At 43.2% G+C, this 17,687-nt stretch overlaps 1 protein-coding gene across 1 annotated transcript in view; it reads left to right on the forward strand.

Moving 5' to 3' along the window:
* MIPEP (mitochondrial intermediate peptidase) overlaps positions 1-17,687 on the forward strand; it is a 160,335-nt gene that overhangs the window by 113,308 nt on the left and 29,340 nt on the right. The window contains exon 17 of the mRNA XM_077745425.1: positions 17,532-17,653. Within this exon, the coding sequence (XP_077601551.1) occupies positions 17,532-17,653 (122 nt within the window). The remainder of the gene's footprint in view (positions 1-17,531; positions 17,654-17,687) is intronic.

A 17,687-nucleotide genomic window follows, 5' to 3' on the forward strand; every position in this document is an offset into this window, starting at 1 on the left:
CCCCGCCACACCTGGTGGGCAGCCTCAGTCGGGACTGGCCCCTCTGCGAAGTGACCTCTTCCCTGGGGAGAGGGGCGCCCTCCCCCCAGCCTGCCCACCAGCACCTGCGGCCGGGCCTCTCCGCCAGCCATGCTGGGCCCGGCCACCAGCGCTCCCTCCGTGACATGGCCCGTCACTGCAGACAGACTGGCGGGGTAGCACCAGAACAGATAATCCTGCTGATTTGTGTGGAACCACAGAAGACCCTGAGTGGCCCCAGCAGTCTTGAGAAAGAACAGAGCTGGAGGTGTCTTACGCCCAGACTTCAAACTACAAAACCAGGGCGGTCAAACAGTTGGTGCTGGTACCGAAAAAGACACAGATAAATGGATCAAAACACCTAGAGTATATGGCCGTGTAACCCATGACAGAGGAGGCGAGAATACACACAGTGGGGTGGGAAAAAGGCTTCAGTAAATGGTGTTGGGGAAACTGGACACTTTTTTTTTAAGCTTATTTATTTATTTTGAGAGAGAAAGTGCATGTGCAGGGGTGGGGGGGAAGGGAACAGAGACAGAGGGAGAGAGAGAATCCCAAGTAGGCTCCGTGCTGTCAGTGCAGAACCTGACATGGGGCTCGGTCTCACGAAGTGTAAGATCATGACCTGAGCTAAAGTCAAGAGTCGGCTGTTTCACCCTGAGCCACCCAGGCACCCCTGGACCACTTTTCTTATACATAAAAATAAACTGAAAATGGATTGAAGGCCTAAACATAAGACCTAAAACTCCTAAAAGAAAACATACACGTGAATCTCTTGGAATTCAGCCATAGTAACATTTTTCTGGATTTGTTTCCTCAAGCAAGGGAAACAAATGCAAGAATAAACAATTGAGACAACATCAAATTAGAAAGCTTTTGCACATCACAGGGCATATAGGCAAAAATCTATTAATTTTTTTATGGTGATAGATGATAACTATATGTATCTTGGTGAGGTTTGTGTAATTGAATTATTATATTGTAAACCTGAGACTAATATAGTATTGTATATTCGATTAAACATAAAGAATCACTCTTGAGAAAAACAGAAGAGAAGGGAACACTTCTAAACCCTTTCTAAACTCTTTGAAGCCAGCATTACCCTGACACCAAAGCCAGATAAGGACCCTACAAGGAAAGAAAATTACCCACCAGTATCCCTGATGAACATAGATGTAAAAGTCCTCAGTAAAATAATAATAATATTAATTCAGCAAACTGAATTTAACACTACATTAAAAGGATCAACACCATAATCAAATGGGATTTATTCCAGGGATGAAACATGGTTTGACATCCCCAAATCAATTAAGGTAACAAATCATATTAACAAGAGGAAGGATAAAAATCATACGATTATTTCAACAAATGCAGAAAAGACATTTCACAGAATTGAACCTCCTTTGATGCTAAGGAGTCTCAATAAATTGAATATAGAGGGAATGTAGCTCAACATAATAAAAGCCATATATGACAAACCCACAGCTAGTGTCATACTTGATGAAAACCTGAAAGCTTTTTCTCTAAGCTCAGGAGCAAGGTAAGACACCCCACTCTTACCACTTTTATTCAACATACTGGAAGTCCTAGCCAGTCTTTAGACTACAAAAAGTTAGACTAATCAGTGAATTCAGTAAAGTTGTAGGATATAAAATCAATATACAAAAATCTATTACATTTCTACATACTAAGTATTTACTTCTATAAGCTAAAAGAAATGAATAATCCCATTTCTAATTGCATCAAAAAGAATAAAATACCTAGCAATAAATTTAACCATGGAGGTGAAAGATCTATACACTGAAAACCACAAAACCTTGATGAAAAGAATTGCAGAAGGCACAAATAAGTGGAAAAGATACCCCACGTTAATGGATTAGAAGAATTAGTATCAGTAAAATGTCTGTGATACCCAAGACCATGAACAAATTTAACGCAATTCCTATGAAAATTCCAGTGGCCCAAATAGTCAAAGTTCTTCTTGAGAAAGAACAAAGCCGGAGGCATCACATGTCTTGATTTCATACTATACTACAAAGCTGTCGTAATCATGGCACCTGGGTGGCTCAGTTTGTTGAGTGTCCAGCTCTTGATTTTGGCTCATGGTTATGAGATCGAGCCCTGCATCAGGCTCCTCTGAGCATGGACCATGCTTAAGATTCTCTTCCTCTGCCTCTCCTCTGCTCATAATCACTCTTTTTGTTTCTCTCACAAAAAAAGAAAAAAAAAGTTATAGTAATCAAAACAGTATGGTACAGGCATAACTACAAACACATAGACCAATGGAACAGAATCGATCCCAGAAATAAACCTTCGCATATATGGTCAACTAATATTTGACAAGGGAACCAATAATAGTGAGGAAAGAATAAGTGATGCTGGAAAAGATGGATAACCACATGCGGAAGAATTGAATTGGAGTCTCCTCTTACAGCACTCGCAGAAATTAACCTGAAATGGATTAAAGACTTAAACATCAGAACTGAAATCAACAGACTCTTAGAAGAAAACAGGATAAAGCTTGGCATTGGTCTTAGCAACAGTTTTTTTTCTTTGACACCAAAAGCACAAACAAAAGCAGAAAGTAGTAAGTGAGGCTACATTAATCAAAAAAGCTTCTGCACAGCAAAGAGACCATCAACAAAATGAAAAGGTAACCTACAGAATGGGAGAAAATATTTGTAAATCATGTATCTGATAAGAGGTTAATACCCAAAATATATAAAGAATTCCAGTAACTCAGTAGAAGGATAATCTTATTAAAAGATGAGCAGAGGATCTGAATAGGCCTTTTATCAAAGAAGACCTACACATGGCCCACAGGTGCATGAAAAGTTGTTTGGTATCAATAGTTATCAGGGGAATGCAAATCAAAACCACAATGAGATATTACCTCACACCTGTCAGAGTGGCTATCAACAAAAAGACAAGAGATAACAAATGCTCAACATCATTGGTTCTTAGGGAAATGCAAATCAAAACCACAAGTAGATACTCTTCTTTACTCACACTGCGATGGCTATAAGAGATAGGCAACGGTAAGTATTATCAAGGATGTAGAGACATCAGATCCTTGCGCACTTCTGGTGGGAATTTAAAATGGTACGACACCTTGGAAAACAGTTCGGCTGTTCCCAAAAGACTTAAACAGAGAGAGTTACCACGTAACTGAGCAATGCCACTCTTAGCTATAAACACGTCCACACCGAAAGTTGTATGCAGGTGTTAACAGTAGCATTATTCATAATAGCCCAAAGTGGAAACAACCTAGATGTCCTTTAGTTGACTTCTGGATGAATGGATAAGCCACCGTGAAATATTATTTGACCATAGAAAGGAATTAAACACTGACGTGTGCTACCACACGATTAACTTTTTTTTTTAAGTTTATTTATTTATTTTGAAAGAGAGAGCACACACAGGTGAGGGGCAGAGAGATGGGGAGAGAACCCCCAGAACCTGACGTGGGGCTCAGTCTCGTGACCTGAGCCGAAATCACCAGTCGGACACTCAGCCGACAGCCACCCAGGAGCCCCCAACATGAATAACTCTTAAAAACGTTATGCTGCGTGACGAAGCCAAGCACAAACACCATCTACTGTGTGATCCCATGTATGTGACATGCCCGGAATGGCCAAATCCACAGGTACAGAAAGTAGATTGGTGGGCTCGTGGCTGGCTCAGTCAGTGGAACATGCAGCTTTTGATCTCTGGGTTGTGAGTTCGAGCTCCTTGTTGGGGGTAGAGATTTTATGAGAAATAAAATCTTGAAAAGAGAGTAGATGGTGGTCATCAGGGGCTGGTGGGGAGGAGGGAATGCAGAATGGCTGCTAATGGGTGAGGGGTTTCTCTTGGGGGTCACGAGTGTATTCCAGAATTAGTGGTGATGGTTGCACAGCTTTGAAAATACTAAAGATCACTGAATTGTACGTTTCAAAAGGATGAATTTCATGGTGTGTCAATTTTACCTGAATTTTTAAGAGAAGAGTACTGACATCAGGCAGGCTTGGAACAGGGAAGGGGTGTGAAGTTCCCACCTGATGGGTTCTAGTCCTCTAGGAAAGGAGGAGACGACTCAAATGCCTGTTCTGGCTGTTGTTTTATGGAGTAAGGCTGAAGTTCGTAACGTGTAGACTTAGAAGGAAATAGAAGGCCATTAGTTCATGTCAGCCTTAAACAAGCCATCACTTAGGGCCAACCCTTTTGAAGATTACACCTTGAACTTTCAACTTTGGGAGATGTGAGGAGAGTCAGTATATAACTCCTATTATTATAAGGGTATGATTATATAGGATATATTATAAGATAATGCTAGTTCATTCTATTTTATACGAAGTTATAATAATAGTACTTAGGTGCTGCTTTTCTATAGTGACTCCAAATTCTAACTAACAATTAGTTGATTCTTCTTAGCTAACCCTTTTTTTGAACTACAGTAATAGGTAATGTTTGTCATTACCCAAGTTTTCCCATATGTTTCAACCAGAACTCTGGCAGTTTCATTTCTGTAAGAAATTGCTAAAAGCTGTTAGACCAGGAATTTTGGAAATTCTTCTGACGAGATCATCAGAGAGGATCAATGACATGTTGAGAGAAAGCAGGCACCCCTCGTAATTTCAGTGGATCAGCCTTGTATTTTATTTCTGTTGTTATTCTGCACAAGACACAGGTAGTAACACGATCTATAAGAAACCTACTATCACAGGCCCTGGGCTACCTTCAGGACATGCCGCCACCTCATGAGCTTCTGGAGCGCCTTCATGCGATTGCATGGGGCTGGGGGGGCGCAGGGGAGGTGGCCACCATGTATTCCTGTTGGTGAAGGAGCAAAGCCCTTAGAAAGACACCTTTCCTCGTTGACCACGTCTAGCCATGCACATCATAGGCAACATAAAGTTTGTGGGATGCCCTTTCTCATGTGATGAGTGGGGGTCTATACGTTTCGAAAACCGCAGCTGCTCACATCAAGGAAGCTGAGGAAGTATCACTTGAGTTTATTAGCTGAGGGCTAATAGGGAGGCGCCAGTGAAATGAAGGAGCTACTGCACAGACAGTAGATTTCACAAATTTCAGGGATGAAGTATAGGTCTTGTGGCGCATTATCTGCGGAAGGGGCCTGAATTCTTCGGTGATAACTGTATCCATCGGTTCAGTCCTATGAGAAGTTAATAAAAGTGACAGTCTTTTCTTTTAGTGGCAATCTTATTTTATTCTTGTTTTATCACTCCAGAAATTCAGATGTGTCTGTGTAGTCAGTAAATTAGTTATTTTTTACCTATTTGTTGACATCGTTATGACTTTAGTGTTTATTGAAACTCGTTAATTATGGAAAATAGAATTTGGACTGACTGATGATAGTTGTGTCTAAATTACTGGAGTTCGACTCTAGCTTTCCCACCCTTTTTATCACCTTTCTGTGAATGTTTTTTGAGGACACTGCGCTAGGCACAAGGTGCAGAGAGGTACGTGGTATTCTCCCTGCTTGCAAAGGACTATATTAGTGGCTGACAGAGCCATCCAGAAGGCCGGCCCCAGACCTTCTCCTTACTTTCTCCCCTCCAGCCCACACAGCACTTGGATCTTCTACCACACGGAGAAGCTGCTGTCCGTTGTGCGTCACTTTTTCATGTACGAGCGGAAAATCCCAGTGTAGACCAAGGGGCACTCGTGTTCTCCATGTTTGCATCTGTGGCTTTAGTCTTGCTGGACCCAGACACCGGCTTCTTTTCTTGAACTGCAGTGAACCCCTATGAAGAGAGAAGCATTTCCCTTCTTCTTCTCTTCGCAACACATGTGTGCTCTTTCCTTCTCTCTTTATTGAGGTGTGATTAGCAGAGCCGTAAGACATTTAAAATAAAAGAACAGGGTAACATGGTATGCATTGTGAGAGGATCCCTTTCCACCGAGTTAATTAACACATTCATCACCTCACATACTTACCTTTCTCTCTCTCTCTCTCTCTCTCTCTCTCTCTTTTTTAGTGAGAACATGTAAGTTCTACTCTTAGCAAATTTCAATTATAGGATATGGTCTGACTATAGTCATCGTAGTATGCACTCGATCCTCAGATCTTATCAATTCTATAATAAAAGTTTGTACGCTTTTACCAATATCCATCCTGACTTTCCCCACCCTCTATCTCTGCTGCCCTGAGTAACCACTGTTCTGTTCTCTGTTTCTATGAGTTTGACTTTTATTTTATTTTATTGAGATTCCACATATAAGTCATACTGTGCTGTGTGTCTTTCTCTGGCTTGTTTCACTCGGCACAGTGCCCTCTGGGTTTGTTCACGTTGTCGCAAATATTTCCTGATGTTTAAGGCTGAATATTTCATAGACATACCACATTTTCTTTATCTGTTGATCCATTGATGGGCACTTCGGTCATTTCCACACCTAGGCTCTCGTGAATCATGCTGCAGTCAACATGGGAGTGCAGATACATGCAGGATGGTGGCTGCATTTCCTTCGGATAAACCCGAGAAGCAGGGTTGCCGGGTCGTAAGGTGATTCTAGTTCTAAGTGCTTGAGGAACCTTGATACTATTTTCCACAGTGGCTACATCAATTTATGTTCCCATCAACTGTGCACCAAGGGCCTCTTTTCTCCCAACTCCCCACCAGGGCTCGTCTCTGGGTGAGAGCCGTTCTAACAGGTGATAGCTCATTGTAGTTTTGAGTTGGATTTCCTTCATGACGGGTGACATTGAGCAGCTTTCCATGTACCTGCTGGCCATTTGTGTATCATCTTTGGGAAGATGTCTTTGCGGGTCCTTCATCCATTTAAAACTTTGCAGGGTTTGTTGTTGTTGTATTGAGTTGTAGGTGTTATTTGTATATTTTGAAGATTAACCTTTTATTGCATACGTGGTTTGCGAATATTTTCTCCCATTCCGTAGGATGTCTTTTGATTTTGTGGTTGGTTTTCTTTGCTGTGCAGAAACTCTTTAGTTTTATGCATCCCACTTGCTTATTTTTGCATTTTTGCCTTTGTTTCTGGTGTGAAATCCAAAATACCGTTGATAAGACCAGTGTCAAGGAGTTTACTGCCTATATTTTTTTGTTTTTTGTTTTTATTTATTTCTAGGAGAGAGAGAGACAGCGCGAGCAGGGGAGGGTCAGAGAGAGAGGGAGTCACAGACTGAAACAGGCTCCAGGCTCTGAGCTGACAGTCAGCACAAAGCCCGACGTGGGGCTCGAACCCACGAACCGCGAGATCATGACCTAAGCGAAAGTTGGACGCTCAACCGACTAAGCCACCCAGGCGCCCCTACTATCTATATTTTCTTCTAGAACTTTTATAGCTTCAGGTCTTACATTCTAGTCTGTAATCGATTTTGAGTTGATTTAGTGTAAGATAGGCATCCAGTTTCATTCTTTTGCATCTAACTGTCCGCATTTCCTACCACTATTTGTTTAAGAGACTGTCCTTTCGCCATTGAGTATTCTTGGCTCATCTGTGGTGAATTAATTGACCATAGATGTCTGGTTTTATTTCTGGGCTCTCTATTCTGTTCCAATGATCTATGTGCTTTTATGCCAATACCATACTATTTTGATTACTGTAGTTTTGTAATACATTTTGAAATTAGGAAGCATGTTATCTCCAGCTTTTGTCTTCTTTCTCAAGATTGCTTTGGCTTTTTGAGGTCTTTTGTGGTTTCATATACATTTTAGGACTTTTTTTTTCTAATTCTTTGGAAAATGCTATTCGAATTTTGATAGGGACTGCATTGGATCTATCAATGACTTTGAGTAGTTTGGTCCCTTTAGTAATAGTAATTCTTCCAAGCCATGAACATGAAATATCTTCCCATTTGCATCTTCTTCAGTAGTTTTCAGTGCACAGATCTTTCACTCCCTTGGTTAAATTTATTCTTAAGTATTTTATTCTGTTTGAGGTAATTATAAATAGGATTGTTTTCTTAATTTCTCTTTCCGAGAGTCCATTGCTGGTATGCAAGTGATTTTTATATATTGATTTTATATCCTGCACCTTACTGAAATTGTTTGTTAGCCTAACAGGATTGTGGGTGTGTGTGTAATTTTTAGGGTTTTCTGTGTGTATTATCTTGTCACCAATAGAGATAGTTTTACCACTTCCTTTCTGATTTATTGCTTTTTATTTCTTTTTCTTGACAAATTGCTCTGTAGACTTCCATTACTGCATGGGTAAAAGTGGTGAGAGGGGACATTTTTGTCTACTTCCTTATCTTAGAGGAAAAAGTTTCAGTGTTTCATCATTGAGTCTGATCTGCTTTTCTTGTAGTGCCCTTGTCTGGCTTTAGTATCATGGTAATGCTAAGCTCCCAAAATGAGTTTGGAAAAGTTCCTTCTTTTTCTTGTTTTCGAAGAATTTGACAAAGATTGGTATTAGTTCTTCTTAAACATTTGGTGGAATGGGTGAGGGTTAAGTTTAGGGTTGGATCAGGTATTGGATTTTTGTTTCTTAGGAGGTTTTTAATTCCTGATTCAATCTCCTTACTAGTAATTGGTTTGTTCAGATTTCCTGTTTCTTTTTGATTCAGGCTTGGTAGGTTGCCTGTTTCTAGGAATGCGTCCATTTCTTCTAGGTTACCCCATTTGTCAGTGTATAATTATTCATAGTCTCTTATGATCCTTTACATTTCTGTGGTATCAGTTTTAATGTCTTCTTTCATTTCTAATATTACTTATTTTTCTCTTTGCACTTTTTTCTTGGTACATTTGGATAATGGTTCATCTGTTTTGTTTATTTAAAAAAACAGCTCTTAGTTTCACTGATACTTTCTGTTGCCTTTTTAGTCACTATTTCATCTAGTTCCACTCTGATCTTTGTTATTTCCTTCATTCTGCTAACTGTGGGCTTAGTTGGTTCCTCTATTTGCAGTTCTTTAAGGTATAAATTCAGTTGTTTTTCTTTCCCCCGAGCTCGTCTATCTTAAATCTGCCTTTGCAACATCCCATAGATTTAAATTTGGTACACTTTTAGTTTTTTTGTTTCAAGATAATTTTTTATTTTTCCTTTAGCTTTCTTCTTTGACTCATTAGTTGCTCAGAAGCATGTTGTTTAACTTCCACATATTCCTGAATTTTCAAGCTTTCTTCTTCTTATTAACATCTAGTTTCATGCCATCATGGTCAATAAAGATACCTGGTATGATTTCAGTCTTCTTAAATTTGGTACAAGTTGTTTTGTGACCTATCATATGATCTATGCTATAGAGTGTTCTGTGTGTGCTTGAGAAGAGTATGTATTCTGCTGTTGTTGGACGGAATGTTCTAAAATTGTTTTTAAGTTTATTTTCAGAGAGACAGAGATACTGTGAGCAGGGGAAGGGGAGAGGGAGAGGGAGCCAAAGAGAGAATCCCAAATAGGGATGTGGGGCTTGAACTCATGACCGTGAGATCATGACCTGAGCTGAAATCAAAAGTCAGACATTTAAGTGACTGAGCCACCCAGGCACCCCTGGAATATTCTGTATATATATGTCTGTTAGGACCATTTGATCTAAGGTACAGTTCCAAGTCTCAGTTTCTCTCTGGATTTTCTGTCTGGGTGATCTGTCCATTACTGAAAGTCAGGTATTGAAGTTCCCTGCTATTATTGTATGGTTCTCTGCTTTAGTTTTCCAAATGGTTAGTATTTCCTTAATGTGTTTAGGTGCTCCAATGTGGGGTGCGTGTGTATTGATAACTGTTCTGTCTCCTTGATGAATGGACTCTGTTAACATTAAATAATCACCTTCTTTATCTCTGTTACTGTTTTGTCTTGACGTTTATTTTTTCTGACGTAGGTATAGCTATTCTTGTTCCCTTTTGCTTCCCGTTTATGTGGAATATCTTTTCTATCCCTTCACGTTAGGCCTGTGTGTGTTCTTTTTTTTTTTTAATATTTTTATTTATTTCTAGGAGAGAGAGAGACAGCATGAGCAGGGGAGGGTCAGAGAGAGAGGGGGATACAGAATCTGAAACAGGCTCCAGGCTCCGAGCTGGCAGTCAGCACAGAGCCCGACGTGGGGCTCGAACCCACGAACCGCGAGATCATGACCTAAGCGAAAGTCGGACGTTCAACCGACTAAGCCACCCAGGCGCCCCAGTGTGTTCTTAAAGCTGAAGTGAGAAAAAAATCCAGCCAGCCACTCCGCGTCTTTTATTTTTTGATTTTTAAAAAGTTTACTTATTTATTTTGAGAGAGACCAAGAAAGTGAAAGCAGGGAGGGGCGGCGGGGGGTGGGGGGGCGGATAGAGGATCTGAAGCGGGCTCTGTACTGACCGCAGAGAGCCCAATGCCAGGCTCAAACCCACAAACCGTGAGATGATGACCTGAGCCAAAGTCAGATGCTTAACCACCTGAGCCCCCCAGGCACCCTTCTTTGTCTTTTAATTGGAGAATTCAGTCCATTTGCATTTAGAGTAATTATTGATGGGTATGAAATTACTGTTTACATTTTGTTAATTGTTTTCTAGGTTTTTAGGTTTTTGGTTTTTGGTTTTCAGTTGTTTTTTTTTTAATATCCGGCTTCTTTTGGTGAAAAGTGTTAACGCCAGGGCTGCCTGATTGTGTCTTGTTCCTCCAGGGGTCCTTCATGCCCTCCTGGTCAGAGAAGCCCTCGTATTTCACGGCAGTCCTCATTACTTGACCCTGAGTTTCTTTAGAGTGGAGAGGAGCCTACTTTTCCTCTTGCGATGGTGCAGGCGAGGGGAAGAGCAGTATTAGGGAACTTCCATTGGGAAGAAGAAAGCTAACCTGTTTTGGTTCCCGTTCCGTACGTGGGTTTTTTTTTTTTTTCCATTTATTATCTTATTTACTTAGATTAACATCACCTACCCATGTTACATCTAATGAACACGTTAACAACTTAAACGTTTGAACCTTATAGCTTTGCTCTGCTAATAGACTAACTTTGGTGGCGCAATCCCGTATTTCCAGGGATGCTGTTTTGTTTGTGGAAGCTTTTTCCCCCCAGTGTCCATATATAAATAAAACTGATCGCTGAAGTTGGCATATGGAGAGACATACTCCTAGTTAATATTTGGTGCATCAGTAATGGTTTCCCTGATGTCACTCTTCACTGCCTGAGAGCTTAGGTCGCTGTGTCAGGACTGATTTTCTTCTTCTGACACTGAGTCTTGGTCTCCTTAAAATAGGCCGTAATTCTACCATGAGCATAGTTGTCATTAGGATTTGTGTCGTAAACACATACAGATGGCACAGGAGTATGTCTGGGGGTCAGAAAATTCTCATAATGGCACTTTGGGAAATTGTTCAGGTTTGAATGGTAATACAGAGGAGGACTTCTGTAACATGGATAAATATTTTTACATACTGGAGAGCGGTGTTAACGTTTTCACTGAATCATTATTATACTTAGGTTTAGTATTAATATATATAACACAACTTTCTCCTTAGTATTAACATACATAAGTCAGCTGTAAGCCACTCACAGGTCCCAGAGGCCTCCCCAAGTCCAGCAGTGTTAACATTTTAACTTACTCGAACACTTACTCTTACTATCACTTGTATAAGTGGTGGTATAAAAGTGGCTATGTGGTTTGTTTCAATGTGTTTCAGCTAATATGATAGAAATTAAGTTCTAAGTCATAGGTGTCCAATATAAACACACAAATCCTGCATAGGAGTATGTGTTCCGGGTCCAGAATTTCAAATCAGGGTGATTATAGTTTTCCATCCGTGGAAAGCAAGTAGGTCCCATAATTTGGTCCTTTAGGATGTGCGACACAGAATAGCCAGAGAGCATGTGCTTTGAATTTAGAAAGGCATCTGGCTGTGAATTCTGTCTCTGTGGGTGTGACCGGTATGGCCATCAGTTGGAAATACAAAACACACTGACTTAAATAAGATAAAGTTCACTTCCTCCTCCCTGACAAGGCAAGAATGGGCAGGTAGGGCAGTTGGGCTGTGGCCCCTCAGCACATGGCTTCCTTCAGAGTCCGACATGCTGGTTCTCACTTTCCAAGGCTGGCAGAAAGGGGGGAAGAGGAGGAGGAGGGTGCACAGCTTTGTTTCGAAGGCCACGGCTGCACACGTTACCTCTCCACTTGCCTGCGCTTGCTCGAATCTGGTGTAGCTGCCCTGAGCCTCAAGGAAGCCTGGGAAATGTAGTCTGGGCCACGGAGCGCAGCCTTGCTCAGGCATATTAGGGAAAGGGCGTGACTCTGCCTTAAGAGGAAGAGCACAATAGCTGTGTTTCATTTAAAATCACTTTATATTGGGGCGCCTGGGTGGCTTAGTCAAAGGTCTGACTTCGGCTTAGGTCATGATCTCGCAGTTGGTGAGTTCAAGCCCTGCATCCGGCTCTGTACTGACAGCTCAGAGCCTGCAGCCTACTTTGGATTCTGTGTCTCCCTCTCTCTTTCTCTGCTCCTTCCCCCCTCACACTTGGTCTCTCTCTCTTAAAAATAAATAAACATTTAAAAAAATTAAAATCACTTTATATTCTAAATGGAGAATTTCGGTTTGTTTGGTAACTGGTTTTGGTAAAGTGTCCATGGAGATTTTTTTATCAGATTAGAAATAAATAGTCTGTATTGATTCACGGAAAATGTGTACGCACACTACGTTGAGAGAGAGAGTATAAACATGAGAAGGCAGATGGAAAAATTCCTCCTTCTCCTTGCCACTGTGGTTAAATAAACACTTTGGGATGCTCCCAAGAGCCTCTCCACTAACCAGCAATATTGTGCATAATGTGAAAAGTCAGAATGGTCTGCCTGTGAAGACTGCGTCAGGAATTTGCTTCTTTCTATCTCGCTGTCTTTTAGTTCTCATTTCAGCAGGTGTGCGTTGAACAGAAGACCTTTCTGAGCTTCCACCGTATTGCTAGGCCCGTTGCTTAGCGTCTGTGAAGCTTGAAGGGGATTGAAATCACACCGTAGAAAGCACTACACGGATCCTGTACATAGTCCAGACCTGGAGATCAGGTGTCAGAATTAGCCTCAGAAATCTTCTATCACTTATCAAATAATGTAGTAAAAAAAATGTAGCTAAAAAAAAAAAACTATTATTACTAGTCAGCATGAGATCCAGAATTTGCTTTTAGCTCTGTAGTATCCTCTCGTTTGTGATATAAATATGATTCCTGGCCTCCTCATTGCAGTCAAAGGCTAATTTTTCAATAACACTGAACACCATCCTAAAAGAAGCCTGGAGGATCTGTCCATCTGTCTGTCCATCCATTCATCCGTCTATCCAGCAGACAGCTGCTGAGTTCCTTTTGTTGTCCACACCCAGCTGAGTCCAGACAGACCCAACATCGTGCTATTTACTCTTAAGGAAGTTTCAGTTTGCATGGCACAGGTCAGAGAGGCAAAGGGTATCACTCCTGTGCTTGTGCAATTTCTAACGTCACTGGTAAGATTGTTTCAAAATAAATTGTAGCTAAATGCAGTTATACACACATAGCTAGAAATGAGGAATGGGTGTGCTATTTGAGAGTATAATTAAGAAAAATGAGGGGCGCCTGGGTGGCTCAGTCGGTTAAGCACCCGACTTCGGCTCAGGTCATGATCTCTCAGTTAGTGGGTTTTAGCCCCGCGTCGGACTCTGTGCTGACAGCTTAGAGCCTGGAGCCTGTTTCAGATTCTGTGTCTCCCTCTCTCTCTCTGCCCCTCCCCCCTCAAAAATAAACATTAAATTTTTTTTTAAAGACATGATTAGTTCAATCATTGAACATTTAACATGTAGTTAATGAGTGCTTGCTCTGCACCAGCCCCTCTTGTGGGTTCGAACCTGAAATAGATAGTAAGTAACCAGATGCTTTGTGGTTTCGTTCCTGGCCTTCCCTTCCCGTCTCCCGGCTCTAACTCGGATGGATGAAAGCTGCGCGGTTAGGAAGGGGCTACAGTGAATAAGAATCCTCCCAGGGCCGCTGCTTCCCTGAGTTCGAAAGCAAGGGGCAGTTTCCTGAGTTCCCAGAGCACTCTTCACCCGCTCCACGTTCTTGTCTTTCATGTGGGGTCACTGGGCGTGTCTAACCAGGGGGTCTGTACCAGCCGTGCATGGGGCGGGGCAGGGTTAGAATGTCTACACCGCCCGGCAGAATAAAAGAGAGACTGCAGAGGGGTTTGTGTCCTTCGTCTTTAAGACCAGATCCGCACATTACACTTCAAAGGAAGGGCAAACACTTCTGTCCATCTGACCGCATCCCTTAGGACACGAAAATTCAACTTCAGAGGAAGAGTAGTGTCCTAAAATTCCCGAGCTTAAAATGAAATGCTGCCTTTTCCTTTTGCTGATGAATGAGTGAAATTACAATAAGGACTTCATGCGGGGCGCCTGGGTGGCTCAGTCGGTTGGGCATCCGACTTCAGCTCAGGTCATGATCTCACGGTTTGTGGGTTCGGGCCCCGCGTCGGGCTCTGTGCTGACAACTAGCTCAGAGCCTGGAGCNATTTGTGGTCTAACGGCGGTGGAACTGTAGGGCTTAGTCTGCCATAAACTCGCGAGCCACCGATGAGAGGTGGCAGGTGGGTGTGATTTATCTAGCGTGTCTTGAGGTATGAAAGGGGTGCAGCACCAAACTCAAACCTGTAATTAAAGGACAAGACACGACGAGGCGCGCATTGTGCCAGAATATCTATATCCTGGTAGGCGTGTCGCTCTTGGGCACACACCAGGGCAGACATAGACCGGATCCTGATGTCTCTTTCCACGCTTCTGTAAGGTCTGGTTGTTACGACCCTGTTTATGTGAGGGCTCGGTTATGAGCTGATAACACGGACGAACTTAGAAATGTCTTGGCTCGCGTCCTATGCCTCTGTCGAAGCAGGATTGCCTTCAAGGCAAAACAAAACCGTACTCAGCTGGAATCTGAACGGAATGAGACTCTGCCCTGTATCGCAAAGGCTCCCAGACTCGCGACGGCAGATCACCAGGGAGAAGGTTCAGACAGGCCACCTTAAGTCGTGTGCTTCCAATCTTGCGGCCTCCACCTTGAGAAAGGTTTATATTATCAATAGTGGAAGAGCCAGATTAGAACTGCCCATTACAAAAGATGGCATCACATCCCAGTGGCTTGATGGGAGAAAGATTACCAGTGGTCCATTAAGATGCCAGCCTAACACAAAAATGGACACAGACCCCCTTTTTATTAATGAGACAGAGTATACAGAACTGTGTGTGGGTTAGGATTGAGTCCCAAAAGACCTAACCCTGTGACTAAAACTTGAGTCACTCAAAGTCTATCATAATGGAATTTGACCCATAGACGGTTCTTGACAATTTGCCTTCAATTTCAATACCACTTGCTCAGAGACGGGGCGGGGAGATAGCCTATCTGTATTTCCCCTGTCCCCCACGTCCCCCTGAGGGTGCCTGTCGGCTGGACGGTGTGCAGTCACATTCTCCCATCTGGGGCAAGGCCACAACGGCGCTTTGGGGCCTCAGCCCCAACTGCCCTTCATGGTGTCATGGTGCTGGCACCCATGCCCAGGGCAGATTGGGAAGGATGCAGGTCTGGTTACTGTACGAGACCCCAGATAGCAGCCTTGTGAGTGCACCCGCCCAGTGCTGGTGGTGGCTACGTGGGGCCCGAAACCACTGGGCTCCTGGCTTGCAGCTCCCTGGCATGGGGGCCTCACCTTCACAGACGGCCCAACCTGACATACCGTGGGAGCAAGGGGCCCATGTGCTTCCTGTAAGAGCGTGACTCACAAGGTGCTCACTTCACTTCCAGGTGTCGCCATTTTGAAAACTGGGGAGAGCAGATACGGGAGGGTAATTCCTTCTCTCTGCCAGATACCCAGATACAAAATTAGTTTGAATGTTCCAACGCACCTTCCTTTTTTTTTTTGTCTTGCAGTTCTCCATGTATTTGTACTATTCCTTTTTCGAAGTACTTTTAAAAAGTTGAAGTACAGTTGACAGTGGTACATTGGCACATCTTTTATAACGGCTCCTCTGCCCAAGCCACACAAAAAGCCCCTGTGGAGTAGATAGACAAGACTTAGACCGTGTTCAAAAATCGAGGAGCCATCTGTTGTTTTAATGTTTGTTCTTAATCAGGTAGAATTTGCTTATCTCGTTGATAGGTTTTGTGGTAAGGATTACACCTTTCACTTTATTTTCCAGGGAATCAAAAGATTTGTTAGAGGATGATTATCTTAGTTAAAAAAAACAGGCTTCTAGACTTTACTGTGGGGGTCATTTCACAATACATACATATAGCAGATCATTACGTTGTATACCTAAAACTTATGTAATATAGCAATTATATCTCATTAAAAAATTAAATTGTGAATGAAAGAATAACATCTCTGTCAACAATGAATAAAGCTTAGTGTTTTGGTTACATCTTTTTTTTTTTTAATGTTTTATTTATTTCTAGGAGAGAGAGAGAGAGAGAGAGACAGCGTGAGCAGGGGAGGGTCAGAGAGAGAGGGAGTCACAGACTGAAACAGGCTCCAGGCTCCGAGCTGGCAGTCAGCACAGAGCCCGACGCGGGGCCCGAACCCACGAACCGCGAGATCATGACCTAAGCGAAAGTCGGATGCTCAACCGACTAAGCCACCCACCCGCCCCTGTTTTGGTTACATCTTTAAAAAATATGTGGACATCAGTTTTTTTTTTTCCCCTCAAAAAAAATGTTCATGTGAACTAAAGCATACATTAAAAGACAGTGGATGATCGCCTGCTTCTTTTAGAAAAGTAAAAGATGTTTAAGTCATAAATCTGTCTTTTGAGGACAGCGTTTAGAATTCTAGCTTTTGTTCCGGCAAGTCTGTGCATTGGCACTTGGATACCCTCCCTGCTGCTGGCCAGTCAGGATGGAGGCGTTTTCGCTAGGTCCAAGAAAGAACAGTATTGGTAGGAAGGGAATTTTCCAGCAGAAGAACGTTCTTCCATGAAAACTCAAGTGGGCTTGCTTACAGGAGCTACACGGCTGTCCTCAGAAGGAACGAGACAATAGAGCCAGACCCCTAATTCCCTCCTCTGGTGTGGACGACGCGGCGTTCCGCAGGCTCCACCAGGGGTGGAAGCCCAGCCCCTCCGCTGTCTTCACTCCACCTGCTGAGCGCAGGCTGCCCCCCCTTCCACGTCTGTCACAGATGAATCCTGGCAGCCATGAGCTTGTATGGAAGAGTCGGTGGGTCCGGTCTGCTTCCTTAAGGCTCCTCCCCGTGGCTGGCAGACGACCGCCTTCTGGCTGTGTCCTCACGTGGGCTCTGCCCTGAGCCCGTCCCCGGTGCCCCGTCCTTCTTAGAAGGACTCTAGTCCCTCCTGGGTTAGCCTCATTTTAGTTTAACCCCCTTTTAAAATAAAGGCTCTGTCTCCACATAGAGTCACATTCGGAGGTGTTGGGGTTAGGGCTTCGACCTGTGAAGCTTTGTGGGCGGGAGGAGGCCCACCTCCGTCCGTGACGGTGTGTGAGTGGGAGAGTCTCAGTACCGCGAGTGACAGGGCCCTCTAGGGTTACACGTAAATGATGGCATCTGCGGACTCCCTCGTGCGCCCGCACTGGGCCCTGGTCCTGAGACTCCATGGCTCCCTGTGCTGTGTTTCTGTCTCCTCAGGCCTGGCAGCTTCGCTTCAGCCACCTCGTGGGCTACGGTGCCAAGTATTACTCTTACCTGATGTCCAGGGCCGTGGCTTCCATGGTTTGGAAGGAGTGTTTTCAACAAGACCCTTTTAACAGGTAATGGTGGAGGGGGGCGGGGGGGAGGAGGGAG

The sequence above is a fragment of the Crocuta crocuta genome, unplaced genomic scaffold (assembly GCF_008692635.1).
Source record: "Crocuta crocuta isolate KB4526 unplaced genomic scaffold, BGI_CrCroc_1.0 scaffold258, whole genome shotgun sequence".
Taxonomy (NCBI): Eukaryota; Metazoa; Chordata; class Mammalia; order Carnivora; family Hyaenidae; genus Crocuta; species Crocuta crocuta.